At 47.8% G+C, this 18,370-nt stretch overlaps 2 protein-coding genes across 3 annotated transcripts in view; one reads left to right on the top strand and one right to left on the bottom strand.

Moving 5' to 3' along the window:
• COIL (coilin) overlaps positions 1 to 1,168 on the bottom strand; it is a 211,601-nt gene extending 210,433 nt beyond the window's left edge. Inside the window, exon 1 of one of the 2 annotated variants that reach the window (XM_078654403.1) lies at positions 858 to 1,168. In XM_078654403.1, coding sequence (XP_078510529.1) covers positions 858 to 1,108 — 251 coding nt within the window. In that variant the 5' untranslated portion in view covers positions 1,109 to 1,168. The remainder of the gene's footprint in view (positions 1 to 857) is intronic. The other variant, XM_078654402.1, reaches the window with a different exon arrangement.
• A 949-nt stretch (positions 1,169 to 2,117) lies between these two features.
• Positions 2,118 to 18,370, top strand: part of SCPEP1 (serine carboxypeptidase 1) — a 243,017-nt gene continuing 226,764 nt past the window's right edge. Inside the window, exon 1 of the mRNA XM_078654401.1 lies at positions 2,118 to 2,271. Within this exon, the coding sequence (XP_078510527.1) occupies positions 2,226 to 2,271 (46 nt within the window). The 5' untranslated portion in view covers positions 2,118 to 2,225. The remainder of the gene's footprint in view (positions 2,272 to 18,370) is intronic.

The raw sequence follows: 18,370 nt of genomic DNA, 5'->3' as shown, positions 1-18,370 counted from the left end.
AGGAATAAAAGGAAGGGGTAGACCATGAAGAGAAGCTGCAGGACCTTAAAAATGATGAGACTCAAGAGGTTTAAAAAAGCAATATTTTAGGCCACATATACAAGTGCATGCCCTTAGTTATTAAGGTCAAACCTCTTCTCAACAATCCTCAGTTACTATTCTTAAGTCACCCTTTAGAAACCCCTACCTTTTTGAGCCTCCGTAAACGCACTCTGTGCCTAATTATGCAAACCAGAATACTTTTACTACTATAGCTCCCTTGTGGGCAATTTATTTGGGGGCAAACTAGTTCAAAATAATGCAGTGTGTATCTGTCACTAGCTCACCCCTTTTATTACTGTACCCAATTGATGAGATCCCACAGTAAAACTTTGTTTTATTTCCAGCAATGGTAGCAATGCCTACAGTTGTGGTTCAAAAGAAAACGCGCGCACGAATTTATGATAAAAGTTGTGTCCATTTAATGGAGCATTTCGTTGCTCGTGCGCTCCAACTTAACATAGACGAGCAGCCCGAGAGGGAAAACACCGCTCTGTGGAGTTATTAGGAACTCTGCGGTACGCGTGTGGGGGGGGGGGAAACACTACGAAGGGAGTGGAATTTTACCCTGTTTATTGCATTAATAAGCCCAAGTACTCGGAGCCCGACAACAGCAGCCCGCTTAAGCACTGCTTTCACCCCTATACATTATCTGTGGCAGTTGATTCACACTTGATCAAGTTATCGTATGCGATCGTTGGTCCTCTGCACATATGAAGCCCTTTCCTTGCCACTGTATGTACCTAAAGAGTGCTCGCCCCACTTTTCAGAGTATGAATGCCCTTAGCTCAGAACCTATTTCGTTGAACGAAACTTACCGGATACAGTCATTATCACGTACCACTCCGATGGCCTCGCACGGGGGTAAGAGACACTCCTGTAAGTAGAGGCTGAGGCGCGAGCGTTGGCTGAACCCAAAGCGGGTGCGGATCAGGCTGCTGAGGTCGGTTACCAAGCGGCACCTGCTTAGGTCTAGCAGCAGCCAGCACTGGCAGCTCTCGGGACTACTGGGTGGAGGATAATCAAAGAAAAGCCGGAGCCGAAGAGAGCCCACACCCGGCACTGACATGCTGCTGGAAGCACTGTAAAGCCCTTCTGGCTTTCCGTACCAGCTCTATCATTGACATAGAAGAAAGACCAGAATCCCGTCACACGCCGCGCTTGTTTTTGTCTTCAAATGCTTTTATTGCCATTTTATTAAAGGACAGACAGAAAATGAGAAGAGGTCAATCTGCATTGGCTTACATGCACCTCATCAGTCTGTCTGTATTAGGGAGTAAGTGCGGACTAGCGGTTTGAGCCGTCAGCCCTTCGAAACGGGAAACCAGACTCGAATCCTTGGTCTTGGCAAAGCACATACTTTTTTCCACCATCGCCCCACCCGTGACAGTGCATTTGGCGTGTCCGTGCGAACAATCTGGTGCGAATTTGTGACATTACACAAGGTCACGTGCATTTGTTTTGCTGGACATAGTGAGATTAAGTGATTTGCCCAGAATCACAGGATATTGAGACGCTGCCCAGACTGGGACCTGCAGAGATGGCAGCCCTTTAGGACAGGGACGTGGGAGATTTAAAATAAAAAATCGGGAGAATGAAAATTCCGTATAACACGCCACTATGTCAATCTTGTGTCACGCGGGTTTGCAACCACACTTATTGCTGAACGGATTTTACATGATTCGAGGCCCCGTGACCCTCAGTCATGAAAACAAACAAAGGACAAATGATTTAAGCGACCCTATGACTAACAACAGAAAATGATTACTTTGAATGACGTGAAAAGGGACACACGTAAAGTTGCTTTTCAAGGCAACAGTTCCTTAAGCTGCTAAAATCAATGCTTCAAAATGTAATCCAAGAAAGGTATCGTCTTTCTTAGCCAGTTTTTACACATATTTAGAGAGTTTACAACAGAAAGCAATGAAGTATTTCCAAGTGAAAATTGACTGTAACTGTAGTTGACGAAAAAATACGTTGTTTAATTTCGAATGTTTTCTTTTTTGTTGTTCCTTCAGCAGTTCATCATTTGAAGATGGTCGCTTTGTTTCAATAAAATGATGTGGGTCAGAGAGAGGCTTGACACGCTGGTTCTTAAAATAGCTGATGTCAGGTGATCGTTCTCTAACTGGAGTTGAATGATACTTCTGGCTGTAGTCATATGACTAGTTGGGGATTTACAAGCCATGGAGCTCTTGGTTGTGCTGGTCTGTCTCATCACGCTGACTGCAGGTCTGTATTACCCTACGATACGCGGTTTGTTGACTTTATCGTTCAAGGCAGGTGCGAGGCAGAGTTTAAACCCATAAAGCACAATTGCATTAGGATCGGTTGTGTAATGTTTAACGTTGGTCTTAATGTTATGTGTTTCTGGGTCGTTGTTTCCAGATTTTCGTATGCCGGCAGGGTCCTATGATCCAATTGCTGTATGCAGTCGAAGTCTTAGTATAACAAAGACAGAGAACTGTGCCGTCCTGTCCAGTTTGACCATTTATGAACTGTACTGTGAGCCAATCTTACACCCCCCCCCCGCCCCCCCCACTTCCCCTCCGTAGTCTGGATTTTGTGTAAATACTCTTGTTATCCAGAGTGGATTATAACAGTTGCCAGAATCTAACGGACCCCGCCCGTAGTTGCCAGAATCTAACGGACCCCGCCCGTCCTACGCACAGGGTGAACGCCCAGGCCCCCCCCCCCCCTACACACACAGACACCCTCGGGAGTTCCCATGGTGATGCTTAAGTTTATTTATTTATTTATTTATGCATTTTTATATAGCGCAGACTTTACCTGAAGGCGTCAGAGCGCTTCACGATAGGAACAGAACTGATACTTGAGGAGAACATTACACATGAACAGATTACAAAAGCAGACGTTAAGTTACATAAGGTAAAGTGACAGTTGTGAGCAAACAAAATACATGAGGTAGCAAAAAGTGCACAGGAGGAAAAAGTGGCAAGTGTGCAGGTTACAAGAGAAAACAAAGTACAATTAGAGGTATAATACTGCAATATATGCTAGACACTCAGGCAAAAGAACAAACGTTACGTCGGCAATGGTGGCACGTGTGCAAGTATCAAAGGCAAACAAAATGTGAGAGGTAGCAAACCGTGTGTTACAAGGGAAAAGTGGTGTGTGCATGTTACAAAAGAGTACCAAACACAAGTACAAGGATAATACTGATACTGGACGCTCCTTCAAGAACTCCCTCCAAGCCCCTATTGAGGGAACTTCACTGGCTACCGATACGGCAACATATCAAGTTCAAAATCTGTTGTACCATTCATAAATGCCTTTTTGGAGATGGACCCAAATACCTAGCCCAAAAATTCCAACTCTATAAACCAGATCGCTCTCTTCGATCAAGTAACCAACTGTTACTAAAACCCCCACTCATTAAGAAGACCAGACAAGGTGGCCGCGCCCTCTCCCTTGTGGGGCCGACCTTGTGGAATAATTTGCCTTTCGGTCTCAGACAGAACACTAACCACTTTTCCTTCAGGAAGATGCTCAAAACAAACTTATTTCTGGAAGAATAACGGTCTTAGCTCATCTATTTGAGACCCTAGCCCATCCACATAGCTACATTCCTTACCAACCTGGCGTGCAAAGCGCGGAGATACCCCGACAGGGTCGATTCTGGCGCGATATAAGAAATTAATTAAATAAATAAATAAATACTGCAATAAATGGCAAACACTCCAACCACAAGAACACACTGGGAAGGCACTTCCATAGTCATGGAGAGTAGAATTTTCAGTAATGGGAGGTCTTCCTTCAGATAATAGAGAGGACGTGAATTACTTTTGGAGGTGTCTTTGGAGGAGGAGAACTTTGAGGTCCCTTTTGAAGGCCTGGGAGGAGGCGGCGGTCCTGAGCTGAGGCGGAAAGGAGTTCCAGATTCTCACCGCGTTGCCTGAAAAGGATTGGGCCATCGTTCTTTCCTTCTTGAAAGTGGGAGGTTCAAGCAGTAGATTTTCCGCATTACGTGATGGTCTAGAGCCTCCAGAGAGTTTCAGTTTATTCACCAGGTAGCGAGGAGAGGAGGAGTGCAAGGCTTTGTGGGTGATACAAGCAGTCTTGTAGATAGCAATAGCCTCGATGGGAAGCCAGCGGAGGGTGGATAACATCAGTGTGATGTGGTCGCTTCATTTGGCCCCATAAATGAAACGAGCTGCTGAATGGAAAACAGATTTAAGGGGGGACAAGTGGGATTTGGGGAGGGCAGTAAGAAGAGAATTGCAGTAGTCTAGTCTGGAGAGGACCAGCGCTTGCACCAGGGTTATAAGGTCCTGCTCCGGGAAGAAGCGACAGATTCCCCAAAGAAAGCGCAGTTGGTATCGAGCAGACTTTGCAATGGAATTGATGTGGGAGATTAGATTGAGTTTTTTGTTGAGTATGACACCAAGGGATTTTGCGCTGTCGACAATGATGGGTTCATTGTTAAGTAGATTCATCTGATCCATCCATGATTGCACCAGAGTAGGAGAGAGTGAGGAGGAGAAGACGAGGAATTCAGTTTTGGAGGGATTCAGAATCAGTTGATGAGTTGACATCCAGTTTTGAATTGAGTCGAGAGTAGAGCTTAGGATAGAGAGATCGTGAGTGGAGGCAACCTTGAGGTAGATTTGAGTGTCGTCTGCATAGAGATGATAGTGGAGCCCGGATTTACTTAGGAGATTTCCCAGTGGTTCTAAATAGAGATTGAACAATGTGGGTGCAAGTATAGAGCCTTGAGGAACACCATGACCTACCGCCACAGGAGATGAAAGACTGTTCGCTATTTTTATCATTTGGGATCTATCAGAGAGGAAGGAAGCAAACCATTAAAGCACAGTGCCCTCCATGCCCATTCTCTGTGGAAAATGTTGAGGAGGGTGTTGTGATTGACAGTGTCAAAAGCTGCAGAAAGGTCAAGGAGAATTAGAAGACAGGACCCCCCGAGTCGAGTATCCTCAGCGCGTCATCAACCACTTGCAGTAGGGCTGTTTCAGTGCTGCAGTTTTGAATGAAGCCAGACTGGAAATTGTCAAGAAGATCATTGTCCTTGATATGACGAGAGAGTTGTTTCGCTACACATCTTTCTGTGATCTTCGCAAGAAAGGGTAAGTTAGTGATGGGGCGGAAGTTGTTAAGGTCAGTCGCATCAGCAGTTGGTTTTTTAAGCAGAGGGGTGACCTGTCCAGTTTTGAAGGAGACAGGAAGGGAGCCTTGATAGAGGGAGAGGTTAACCAGAGTGGTCCAATAGGAGAGGGAAAGGGTATAGAAGTCAATGGCAATGGCACTGGGGATGGGGTCCAGATAATGGTTGGAGGGCTTTGTTTCGCGGATGCACTTGAGAAGGGCATCTTCAGATATGGGGTCAAAGTTCTGCCAAATGGCTAAGGATTTGCACTCCTCTGGAGGGGTAGGATGAGCGACCTGATCCACAAGTGATTTCACTTTTTCATCAAAGAAAATAGCGAAATCCGCTGCTCTCTTTGCAGAATCCTCCAACTTGGAGGTTGGGGGAGAGTAGTTAGGAATCTTGATGAGAACGAATAGTTTTTTGGGTCTATTTTTGGCTGAGTCAAGGAGGGTTTTGAAGTGCGCCGCTTTCCCAAGGAAGATGTGCTTGTGGTACTTGGATCTTGCTGAGCGAAGCGTGGCCAAGTTATCGGTGGAGGGCACTTGCCTCCATTGTTTCTCCAGGAATCTTAGCTGCTTCCTTTCTTCATAGAGGGATTTGTTGAACCAAGGTGCTGAGGGAGTGGGCCTTATTCTTTTGCTTTTGAGTGGAGCGAAGTTCTTGATTTCGGCTGCAAGAACTGTGAGGCATTGGGAGGTGAGTTTGTCAACATCTAGGTTCGGGTCTAGCCTTGGAAGTGATAAAAAAGCTGATTCACAGAGGGGACCGACATCAATATTTTTTGCATCACGGAACCAGGAGATAGCCCTCTTGGGTTGGCCAAGAGTTATAGAGTGTGATAGTTGAAGAGAGAATGGGACGCACGCAACCTGGGCTTCATCCTGGACTCCTCCCTCTCCATGACCAGACAAGTCAACGCCGTCTCCTCGTCCTGTTTCAACATCCTTCGCATGCTACGTAAGATCTTCCGGTGGATCCCCACCGAAACCAGGAAGACGGTCACCCAGGCACTCGTCACCAGCCGTCTGGACTACGGCAACGCCCTCTACGCCGGAACCACCGCCAAGCTCCAGAAGAGACTCCAGCGTATCCAGAACGCCTCGGCGAGACTCATCCTCGACGTCCCCAGACGAAGCCACATCTCCAGACACCTGAGAGACCTGCACTGGCTCCCGATCAACAAAAGAATCACCTTCCGGCTCCTCACCCACGCACACAAAGCCCTACTCAACCAAGGCCCAGGATACCTCAACAGCCGCCTCAACTTCTACGCTCCCAAACGCCACCTCCGATCGACCAACCACGCCCTCGCCGCCGTCCCCCGCATCCGAAGAGCGACAACAGGAGGAAGGTCCTTCTCCTACCTGGCCGCCAAGACCTGGAACTCCCTTCCGACCCACCTCCGCCTGACCCAGGACCACCTCTCCTTCAGGAAGAAGCTCAAGACCTGGCTGTTCGAGCAGTAGCAGCACCCCCCCCCTCCCCTAGCGCCTTGAGACCCTCTGGGTGAGTAGTGCGCTCTATAAATGTCCTTGATTGATTGATTGATGAGGAGATGGTCAGACCAATCTACATGAATAGGGGTAGTGATCGAAAGCATGCCCGCTTTAGAAATAACGAGGTCCAAGATTGAGCCCTTAGAGTGTGTTGATTCTGTGCAGTGTCGGATAAGATCGTTTGCAGAGAGGAAGATGACCAGGGAGTTTGCAGAAGAGTCTTGGGTAGGCCCAAGTGGAGATTGAAGTCACCCACGAAAGTCTGATTGTCACTTTGCGAGTATTGGTCACTGATGAAGTCACTGCGAGGCGGGCGGTAAATGACATGGAATCTGAGGGGTGAACGGTGGTGCAATTGTAGCTCAAGAGAAAGGCATTCAACACAGGAACGTTGAACCTCAAACGGCCTCCCTAACACCACAGGCTACTTCTGGCATTCACGAGTGCTCTTGCTCAGGGAGGTGAGGAAAAAGGGTCCACGTTCAATCTAAAATGACAGAATTACAGAACGCATCACATCAGAGGGGAGGCGCGATGTGCTACGAGGCTACTGTTGCGGTGCGCGCTCTACTTAAGATGTCAATGAACTGCTTTGGTAGCTTAAAAAAAACTTTTTATGTTGCTTTCTTGCCTGTAAACTGAGAACGTTGCACACGAGGGAGGGACGTGGAAAGTGAATTGTATCATGCATAATCTGAAACGGAAACTGTTTTCCACGTCTGCCTGGGGCAATGGAAGTGACATTGCATGCCCCCTGACTTGCAATGACATAACGCAGTTCTCCTCTTCTCCCACATTCATCATTCCTTTTGCTGCAGGGTGGCCGGTTGAGGGCAAGTGTTGTGTATCCAGTGGCTCTTTGCCCAGGGCTGGGGGCAACACTAATGGGGCGCTAATCACGGGGCTAATTAGGGGCCTAGGAATAATCACTTGGAGTCGGGACTGGTGCTTACAGGGCTTGCCGCCGTAGCCAACTGGCGTACGTACGTGCGTGCGAGCCCACCTTTATTAACTTGGGGTCATGTGACCCTTACGCTCTACGCTTATGTCACAGGCCAAAACACTACATTCCTCCCCAACAACAACAAAACACAACATTAGCAGACACAGGTTCCGCTCTTCTCCTGACTTATCATTTACATGGGGATATACTGCTCAGAAGGTACAATTGAGAACAGTCTTACGTGAAGTGAACTCTCAGTCGACAGGACGGAACTGGGTTGCTCCGAGGCTGGTGCTGTGACAGGCCCCGGCTCTGCGTTTCACCGACGCCGGCATCAAGGGAGGTTTCGCTGGACTGTGACTCTGGGTGACTACGACTAATCGCCAGCTCTTCACTCACTGTTCCGCCCTGTGGAGTCCGCACCACCTCAGGTGACCCTCGACACTCCTGAGGGGAGGACATGTCCATTGAGCCGCTGGTGTTGAGGTCTTCCATGGACTGGAAGCTTGAGTTGTCTTCAGGTCTCCTAGGAGTGGACACAGACTCCTCAGACTAGTACTTCTTGAAATGCGATACGTTGCGGGTTATGGTTTCTCTTCCCCTGGTAGCAATGATCCAGGTTCCTTTAACACTGACCACAGTCCATGGCTCTTTTTCATATGGTAGTCTGAATTTACCGCTTGTAATGCGATTCTTGAGCAACACAGCATCGCCTCAGGCGATTTGGGGGGCTTTGGCACTCCATCGGTGACTGACCTCGGTATTCGCCCGGTGGTGCCGGGCATCAATTTCGGTGTCATCGGGCGTCTCTGGCCGCCACTTGGGGTGGTGAGGTATGCAATCGGTAACTACACGGCCCATGAGGAGGTGTACCGGGGCTACCCCAGTCGTGGTGTAGGGTGTTTGGTGATAGCTTCTCAGAAACGTGAATATGGCCAGCTCTAATGACTGTCCTTTGTAATGGGCAATTCTAATTACCTTATTCAATGTTCGCATAAATCTCTCCACCTCTCCATTCGCTTGTGGCCATCAGGGCGTGACTCGGCAGTGTTGGATGCCGAGAGCGTTCAGTTTGCTGGCCAGCTCTTGCACTTGGAAGGGAGGCCCGTTGTCAGTCCTTAGTTCACGTATGAGACCATGAGCTGCCATGATTTTTTCAAGCTTAGGAATCACTTCAGTGGCACTGGGTGACGATATGATTTCAACCTCAGGATATTTAGAGTGATCATCGATGGCGACTAGTGTGTGTCGGCCATCTGACAAGCTGCCAAAGTCAAGGCTAACGCAGGACCAGGGAGATTCCGGCCTGGGCTCCACCAGGATCGGAGCCGGTCGGAGGGCTTCTCTGGTCACTTGGCAGGCCGTGCATGACCGGACCGTCGCCTCCACCAGTTTGTCCATCAGGGGGAACCATACCTTTGTTCGGAGTCGTGACTTCGTCTTGACCATGCCTTGATGCCCAACATGAGCAAGTATAACCACTTGTGCCGTTAATGACGTGGGAATCACTAGCTGGTGTCCTCGTAGCAGGCATCCGGTGTCATCTTCATTGAGCTCGTCCCTCACATGATATAGACTGTCCATGACACGCTGTGCCTCTGTAGTTAGGACCTTCCATTCCTCCTTGGCCTTGTGCCAGTTTTCACTGTGCAGAGCCGCCTTGGCTCTTTGGAGGCAGTCATCTTTGCTTGTGGCGTCGGCCAGGCTTTCCATGGAAATCGGTAGAAGACAGGATCGGGCGGTAATGCACCGAACGTATTCTTCAGTATCAGCCGCATCTTCTATCTCCTCAATGGTGGCCGCTCTGGGATGGCGCGACAGATAGCCGGCGGGCTTCCCTGAGCCAGGTTGGCACTCTACTTTGCAATTGTAATTTTGGAGCTGAAGCATCCACTTCTCAATCCGGGGCGGCAGATTCGTGGATGTTTCTGAGAAGGGGGCAACGAGTGGCTTATGGTCTGCTGCTACCACGAAAGGCTTTCCATAGACATAGAGGTGGAAGTGACTGCACCCCCAGTGTATGGCGAGCGCCTCTTTCTCGATTTGGGAGTATCGCTGCTCCGTCTCGGTGAGGGATCGACTGGCAAAAGTCACGGGGGCCAGTCCTCGTCCTGGTGTCGCCTTTGCATTAGCACCGCCCCTAGTCCTTGGGGTCCAGCGTCCACAGCTACGAGTGTCATTTTCCTTGGATCGAAGAAAGAAAGCGTGGTGGCTTCCGAGAGTGCTTCTTTGATTTCCTTGAACGCTTTGGCCTGCTCCGGGCCCCATTTCCAGGGGATGGAGTCCTTGGTGAGCTCTCTTAATGGCAGGGTCAGGTTAGCGAGATCCCAGATTGACCTCCCGCAATAGTTGACCATGCCGAGGAAGCTCCTAACCTCAGTGACAATGGTGGGGGCAGCGGTGTCCTTGATGATGTCTTTCACCTTCTCGGGGTCCGGATTAACTCCCTCCGTTGAGAACGTGTATCCAAAGAATTGTAACTTCCGTTTTAGGAATTCGCGCTACTCTCGATGGAGGGTGAGGCCTGCCTCATGTAGGCGCCGAAGTACTTGAGTCAGGCGACTGTTGTGCTCCGGAATAGTCTTCGCATGTATCATGATGTCATCGCTCACGTTGATTACACCAGTGATGTCCGTGATGAATTCCTGTATGACATTCTGAAAGACTTCGGCCGCACTGGATACTCCGAAGCTCAGTCGGGTATATCTTCTGAGCCCCACATTTGTTGAGAAGGTCGTGATGTTAAGGGAAGCTTCGTCTAACACAAGCTGATGGTAACCGGAGCGCATGCCTAGTTTGGAAAACCATCAAAATGAACAAGGGGAACCCAATAACCCAAAGGCATCTGGGAATAAAGCAAAAAGTAGGAGCAATGATGCCCACGGTGCAGTTTTTTATGTATATATTAATTGTAGGACAGATACCACTAATTATCTTTCCTTGACACAATATGTTATCTTCTGAATTAAATCAATCTTGCATTCTGAATAAACTTCATTCTTATAAATGCATGTCCATCAAATTAATAACTCAGAAAAAATATTGATTTGTATATTATGTTTATCTTTCTCTTTTCTCTTTTTTTCTCTTATTTTTGAAAACACACATATATATATATATATATATATATATACACACATATATATATATATATATATATACACACATATATACAATATTTATACAAAATTACAAACATAGAAAAAATTCAAACCTAAATCTAGAACCTTACTTCTGGTTCAAATGCCCACAATCAATTCAAGTAAGGGATGTTAACCTATCATTAAGTCAATACATTCCCTGTACTTAGGTCACCAACAAAAAGTCTAATGAAGCTTATGAGGGTCTAATCATTTCTCCCTCCATTTGTATCCAGCTCCATTCCTATAATTTCATATGTTTAATATCAATTATCTTATGTTGATGCCGTAAACAAGCAGTCAACGTGTTTCAGCCTCTCTTTTATTCCAGGCCTCTTCAGGACTTAGGGCAATTCAAACAAATACTTCCTAAGGAATCAAATATACCTAATTAATTGTACTGCCATTATTTAAATAACTATACAAACACATACAACACAACCAGAGACACAAATTTATACAGCAATAGAAGTAGTGTCTAGTACCTCGAGGTGTATGGCAACAACATTTTTTTATCATCAATTCTAACACCCATTGTGACAAAAACCAATTAACTAAAGAAATGGTAAATATGTAATAAAGGAAGCGAGTGTCATCCATTATCACTGTGTGACCTCCTATAGTCCTTTCAATACCTCATGCACTAGTGATTTCCTACCAACGTTGGAAAACCAGCATGCTCCCGCCATCTCCCCGATGAGGTCATCAATGTTGGGGGTGATGTGGCGTTCCCGCTTGATGGCTGTGTTGGGCAGCCGCATGTCCACACAAATCCTCACCGCTCCGGGCTGTTTGGCCTACCGTGTGACCACTATGGAAGAGACCCATGGGGTGGGGCCAGACACTTTTTCGATTATTCCAGCAGCCTCTAACTTCTTGAGCACCTCTTCTACCAGTGATCGCGGGTTGAAAGCTATTCGCCGATGTCTCAAAGCCACCGGCTGGACAGTTGGGTCAATATGGAGACGGACCTCTTTGCCTCTAAACTTCCCGTTCCCTTTGAAGACTTCTGAGAACTCCATTAGAAGGTGCTGGATGGACTCCTGGTGCACCCCGAAGGCAAATGTCACCACCCCCAGCTCTTCGGCCGCTCTGCATCCTAGCAGCATTCCTTGTCCGTCTTCGGTGACAAAGACATTGGTGTTGATGGACTGCGCACCCTGGGATATGGACGTCCGGAACTTGCCGCATATTCTCAGGGGTGTGTCTTGGCCATATGCAAATACCGTGATGGCTGAAGAGTGCAGCATCGCCAGAGGATTCATGGTTTTGTGGAGGGCAGATGCCATGATGTTTATGGTGGCACCTGTGTCCACTACCGCCATAATGTCTTGAGAACCAACTCGGACACTGCACTGAGGTAGGCGTCGTGCTTTTCTCGTTGTAGTGCCGGTCATGTGTACTTTATGCACTACCTGTTCTTCATCCTCATCGTCGTCCATGTCACTTTGTCCTTGATCTCCTACTGGCACCGCATTGACCACTTGCCTCGGCTTGCGATATTTATTGGATCTACAGACTTTTTTGAAGTGGTTGAACCGTCCGCACACTGAACACCTTTTGCCCTTGGCAGGACACTCGGCCGCCTGGTGGGGTGGCCCCCCACAGTATACACAGGATTTGGCTGATCCTGATGTTGACGTTCCGGGTCCCTTCTTGACCCACCTCGTCGAGGGTTTTGTCGACACAGTGTTCACCGGTTTGGCCTTTACAGGTGCCTGGAGAGCTGCTTCCATGTGGGCGGCCCTGGCTTTTGACAGTTCCTTGGTGCGCCCTAGGGTTAGTATGTCTACAAGGGATTTTCCGGACTCTTCCAGTATCCGAGCCCTGAATGATTTGTCCCCGAATTTCCTTCTTAGGGTCGGCGAATCCGCATGTAGTCGCCAGGTGCTTTAGCCGACCGTGATACGTGTCCAGCGACTCATCTGGTAGTTGTCTCGCCTGTCTGAAGATGAATCTTTCATAGTCCTGGTGGGCCATTGGTTTAAAGTGCCCATTAAGGGCATTTATCAGTGTGTGGTGGCTCCTTGGTGTGGCTTCTACCAGAGTCTTTGCGATGTTATGAATGTCCTTACCCCCTAGGTGTAGGAGCATAGCCCTCTTCTGGTCCTTATGGACCTTCGTGGCTTCGAAGAATATAAATAGGTGATCTACCCAGTCCTTCCACTTGGGCGCAAGTGACGAGGGCTTTCGACAGTTCCTTGGTGCGCCCTAGGGTTAGTATGTCTACAAGGGATTTTCCGGACTCTTCCAGTATCCGCTCCCGGAGCTTGGCAGACACGCAGCCCTGAATGATTTGTCCCCGAATTTCCTTCTTAGGGTCGGCGAATCCGCATGTAGTCTCCAGGTTCTTTAGCCGACCTTGATACGTGTCCAGCGACTCATCTGGTAGTTGTCTCGCCTGTCTGAAGATGAATCTTTCATAGTCCTGGTGGGCCATTGGTTTAAAGTGCCCATTAAGGGCATTTATCAGTGTGTGGTGGCTCCTTGGTGTGGCTTCTACCAGAGTCTTTGCGATTTTATGAATGTCCTTACCCCCTAGGTGTAGGAGCATAGCCCTCTTCTGGTCCTTATGGACCTTCGTGGCTTCGAAGAATATAAATAGGTGATCTACCCAGTCCTTCCACTTGGGCGCAAGTGACGAGGGCGACCCCTCCACTATGAAAGGCTCTATCTGGGGTATTGTGGACATTTTGTGTACCTTGACTGGCGAGTTTGCCATCTCTCAGGCTCTTCCTGACCTCCACCTCACTAGGGCTCCGCTTGTGTTGGGCGTGGTGGTGAGGAGTTCCTTGCAGAAACTTCAGCCTGTACATCTGCTCCGCCCCCGACGACGCACAGACCGGGGATAAACCTTCTAGGTGCAGCAAGTACTGATTTGTCTGTACCAATGCTTGATGATTGCTATTTGTTTGTCTCAGTTGGTGTGTTTGGTTGCTTGTTGGCGGCAATGCTTGTTTGACACTCCCTTTGGCAGTGGTGCACTCTTGGGTTAATTGAGCTTGCTGTCTGTGTGCTCGAGGGAGGAGGGGGGCGGGGGCAGGGTGTCTGCTACTGTCTTGCACCTCTTGTGTGCTCCAGGCCTGTAATTTAGGCCTTTCAGTGCTTCTCCCCTTGTCAGTAAGAAGATTGATTATCCCCCACAGTGCCGGGTCCAGCGACTCTGGCTCTATGCCCTGATTCCCTCACTGAGGTCCCCTCCAAGGGAGCGGTGACGATCCTGGCCACTCCGCACTTCTTCACACAGCCTGGAGCTCCCAGCAGGAGCACGCGCCCCTCCCCCGCAGGGCACCACGTGGCCGGCATGCCGACGCGTGGCAGACTGGAGGCCGTGGTGCAGGGAGCCGACGCGCTCCTCACCTTTCAGATGACGCGGCTGTATCAGGGCTGATGCGGGAATCCGCCGGTTCCAGGGAGCGCCAATGAAGCTCCTTCCGAAGGCATGCGTAGCGCACCGCACACCGGGGCACGAGCGCCGCGAGCCGATGCCAGAGCTCGCGGCTACCTCACCGTAGGGCGACACGCGGTGAGGGCACGCCCACCCTCGTCACCAGCTGTTGTGTATCCAGCGGCCCTTCGCTCCGGGCTGGGGGCAACACTAATGGGGCGCTAATCAGGGGGCTAATTAGGGGCCTAGGAATAATCACTTGGAGTCGGGACTGGTGCTTACAGGGCTTGCCGCCGTAGCCAACTGGCGTGCGTGCGAGCCCACCTTTATTAACTTGGGGTCATGTGACCCTTACGCTCGACGCTTATGATGTCACAGGCCAAAACACTACAGGCAAGGAGTGGGAAATACAGAACTGAATCAAACTTTATTTGCTGTTCATCCCGCGAGCAGGGGTAGGAAGGGCTGTGCCTAGGGTACCTCAGAACAAGCCAGACCCAGTAGCTGCTACCTCCGACTCTCACTAAAGTACATCTATGGTGCTTTTGGAAAATAGAAAATATAACTAAGGATCGGTGAGGAGTAAGACTGGGGAAGTGGTGAGGGCAACAAAGGCAGCGAGTAACACAAGACAAGGAATGATAGGATGTCTCATTGCTGGTCCTTAAATCTTCTTCTTGAAAGCACTTGTAGTTGAACATGTACTAATGTCTCTCATCTAACAGACTTCAAACTCGCCAGCCACCCTTGTCCAAGCAATGGTGTACTCCTCACAGCCACCACTAGGATTCAAAGTCCATAACAGGTGCATTAACCCCTTGCATGCTGATGACAGCCCCCAGCCGTCATGCACTACGGTGCTCGTGTGCTGATGACGGCTGGGGGCCGTCAGGAACCCGCCCACTCAATAAAACTGCCGCACAGGTGCAGAATCGCGGCAGCATGCAAGGGGTTAAGCAGGTACGGCAACGGTCTGCACCTCTATTCAGCTGCAATCCTGCACTCTAACCATGTGAATCAGTAATCCGGTTTATTGCCTAGATTTATCCGCAACCCTGTTCTTTAGGGTCTTGGTGTGGTTTTGCTGGATCCAGTTTCATTTTCCTGAAGCATCCCGGTGGCTCCCAGCAACAAGCATTTGCAATGCAATAGGTCTTGCATTGGTATGAGTTTAAGCTACTAGCATTGCACATGACAATGCTTTTTATTTGTTTTAAAAACCAAAACATAAATAAAAGACGTAATTTACAATGCAACTAGCTTGTGTAAATTTATTTTATTTTATTTGAAAGTTTTATATAGCGCGAACCAGACCCTTGCGGGTATCAAAGTGCTTTACAGTGTAAGTGTCTTAGTTACATAGGTACAAAGTGAATAACATAAGCTTCTATGCTGGTCAATGATAATATAAACATCCTATCATAGATACATGGATATAAGTTACATAACCAAACATTCAATGTATATCAAGCAAAGTCTAGATACAATATCCAGGAAACCTGGCTGGACAGTAGACAATAAAAGGTTCTATGTAGAAGATACGTTGTGTAGCATAATAACAGTAGTCCATGCTCAAGTGAATTTAGCCATGAGAAGCGATTTCACTGCTTTTTTTAAAGACGCCGTAGAGGGATTAAGTCTAGTTTCTGGGGGTAGAGCATTCCATATTTTGGGCGCCATCCCTGAAAAAGTTTGGGTATATGTTTTCTTCTTGTTGAATCTTTGCGGTTTCAGTAAAAGGTTTTTAGCACTTCTTGAAGATCTGACCCCACATGAGGGTGCCAGTTTCTGTGCCGAATAGCTAGGCGCGTTGTGGTGAATGGCTTTATGTGTCATACATGCTATTTTCAGATGTATTCTGGCTTCTTAAGGTAGCCAATTAAGGGATTTTAGGTCAGGGGATATGTGGGAGCTTCTTTTGGAGCCAGTGATGAGTCTTGCTGCGGCGTTGATTGAGGCTCTTAGAGGGGCCGTTGCACCTCTGGGCAAGCCGCAGAGAGAGACACTCCTGTAGTCAACTCTTGGGATGAATAGAGCTTGTACTGCCAGTTTGAAGTCTTTATCCGGCAGGAAAGGTTTCAGTTTTCTCCAGAGTATGTATCTGAAAGTTTGCTCCTTTTGTTGCGTTGCTGATGTGTTTTTGTATATTGAGGTTTCTGTCCAGTGTAATTCCCAGCGATTTTGCTGAGTCGACGATGAAAGGTTGGCATTTGAGTGCAGTAAGGTGTTTGATCCAGTCTTGCATTATGGCTGCTGGGGCGGGAGAAGCGATTAGGAGGAATTCGGTTTTGAGGGCATTCAGTTTTAGATGGTTTTCTGCGAACCAGGTCTGAGTTTTTCCGAGAGTTGTGTTGAGCGCTTTGATGTCTTGTAGGGCATGGATATTAAGGTATAATTGTGTGTCGTCAGCGTACGTGTGATATTGCACGTTAGACGAGTTGAGAATTTCAGTGAATGGTTCCATTAATAAATTGAACAGTGTCGGAGAAAGGGAAGGTCCTTGTGGGACTCCTAACGTGACCGGGACGGGTTTGGACAATGAGTGGTTGACCTTAAGTCGTTGCGATCTGTATTGGAGGAACTAAGTGAACCAATTTAGAACTGATCCAGATAATCCCATTCTGTGTTTCAGAAGGTCTATCAGGTTATCGTGTTTCACGGTATCAAAGGCTGAGGAAAGGTCTAGCAAGATGAGTAAGCAGGCTCCGATCTGATCTAGGATTTGTAGAGCATCATCAATTATATGGGGCATGGCTGATTCAGCTCTGTGACCTGCATGGAAACCTGCTTAGTATTTGTTGAGTAGGTTGAAATGTTCAATATGTCTTACCAACTGGAGGTGTACACTTTTTTCTAAGAGTTTGGCCAAGGTAGGGATGTTGGATGTAGGGTGGTAGTTGTTTAAGTCCGCAGGGTCAGCCATAGGTTTCTTTAGAATGGGGGATACCTGCCCGGCTTTGAGGGCTTCAGGAATGCAACCTTGGCGTAAAGAGTTATTTATGATCTTGGTCCATAGAGGCAGCAGCAAAGTCGAACTTTGATGAGGTTCGCTGTGGGGCATTCAGAAGGAAAGGTGAGGGGTTCATATGTGAAACAGTGTGTGTGATTAGATTGTGAAGAAGGTCCTTCTTTATGCTGTCGGTCTTCTGAGTGAAGAAGATAGCAAATTCTTCACAATTGGGTTGTGGGCCACATTTATCTTGGGGGCGGTGAGGTGCATCCTTAGATTGAGTTTTGATTAACTCAAAAAAATTTCTGGGATGATTTTTTGCCTGGTCTAATTGGTGTGTGAAGAAGTCTGCCTTAGTGCGCTTGTTCTTTCTGTAGTATGCGTTTCTCTTCTTTCTTAGAATCTTGAGATGATTGGCGGATGGAGCTGATCTCCATCTGCATTTAGTTATTCTTAGGGCTCGTGTGTCCTTGTTTAACCTTCCATCGTACCAAGGCTTGGAATCTCTTGTGGAGACTCTTCAGATGAAGGGGGGGCCAACCTCATTTAGTATCATGTTCATGGAATTGAAGTAGTGGTTGGTGAGATCATGAACATCAGATATCCCTTCAGGAGAAAGAAGTAAGTTGTAGCTGGGAGTTGTACTTATGTTAGGGATCTAAAGTGTGTAGAGCTCGTTCTGTCACTGAATCCGGTTGAGGAAAGAACACAGGTAACATCAACTGATTGATGTGAAGGGCAGAAACTACCTGAGGTAGAATCTTATGGTTGGTCCGAAGAAGCACTTTGTCTTTGTGAAGCTGGAAAATTAGTTCTTCTATGGTTAGTGCCTGTAGCTCACCCACTCTCCTCAGTGAAGGACTTGCAATGTAGAAAGCGATTTTCCACAAGAGAAACTGCAGTTCACATTTATGCATGGGTTCAAACGGTGGGCACATTAATCGTGTGAGGACTATGTTAAGATTCCACACTGGGGCAGGTGGAAGTCTTGGTGGTAGAACTCTTAAGCCCTGCCATTAAAGCTTTGATAGGCAACACTTGTCTCTTTTTAGAGTGCTGGTTATTTTGTAGATACGCAGCTATCGTCGCAAGATGTAGGTGGATAGAAGTGTAAGCTAACTCTGACCGCTGCAAGCGCAAATTATATTTTTTATGGAAGCATCAAGAGGATTGATGATATAGATAACAAAACGCTTCCATTTAGCTGCATAACAGGCTCTTGTAGTAAGCCTTCTGGCCTCTCTAATGATGTTCATACAGTCTGGTGGAAGATTCAGATAACAAAA

The sequence above is a fragment of the Lissotriton helveticus genome, chromosome 7, assembly GCF_964261635.1.
Source record: "Lissotriton helveticus chromosome 7, aLisHel1.1, whole genome shotgun sequence".
Classification (NCBI taxonomy): Eukaryota; Metazoa; Chordata; class Amphibia; order Caudata; family Salamandridae; genus Lissotriton; species Lissotriton helveticus.
The sequence above is the reverse complement of the archived record's forward strand: the minus strand, read 5'-3'. Positions and strand labels throughout refer to the sequence as shown.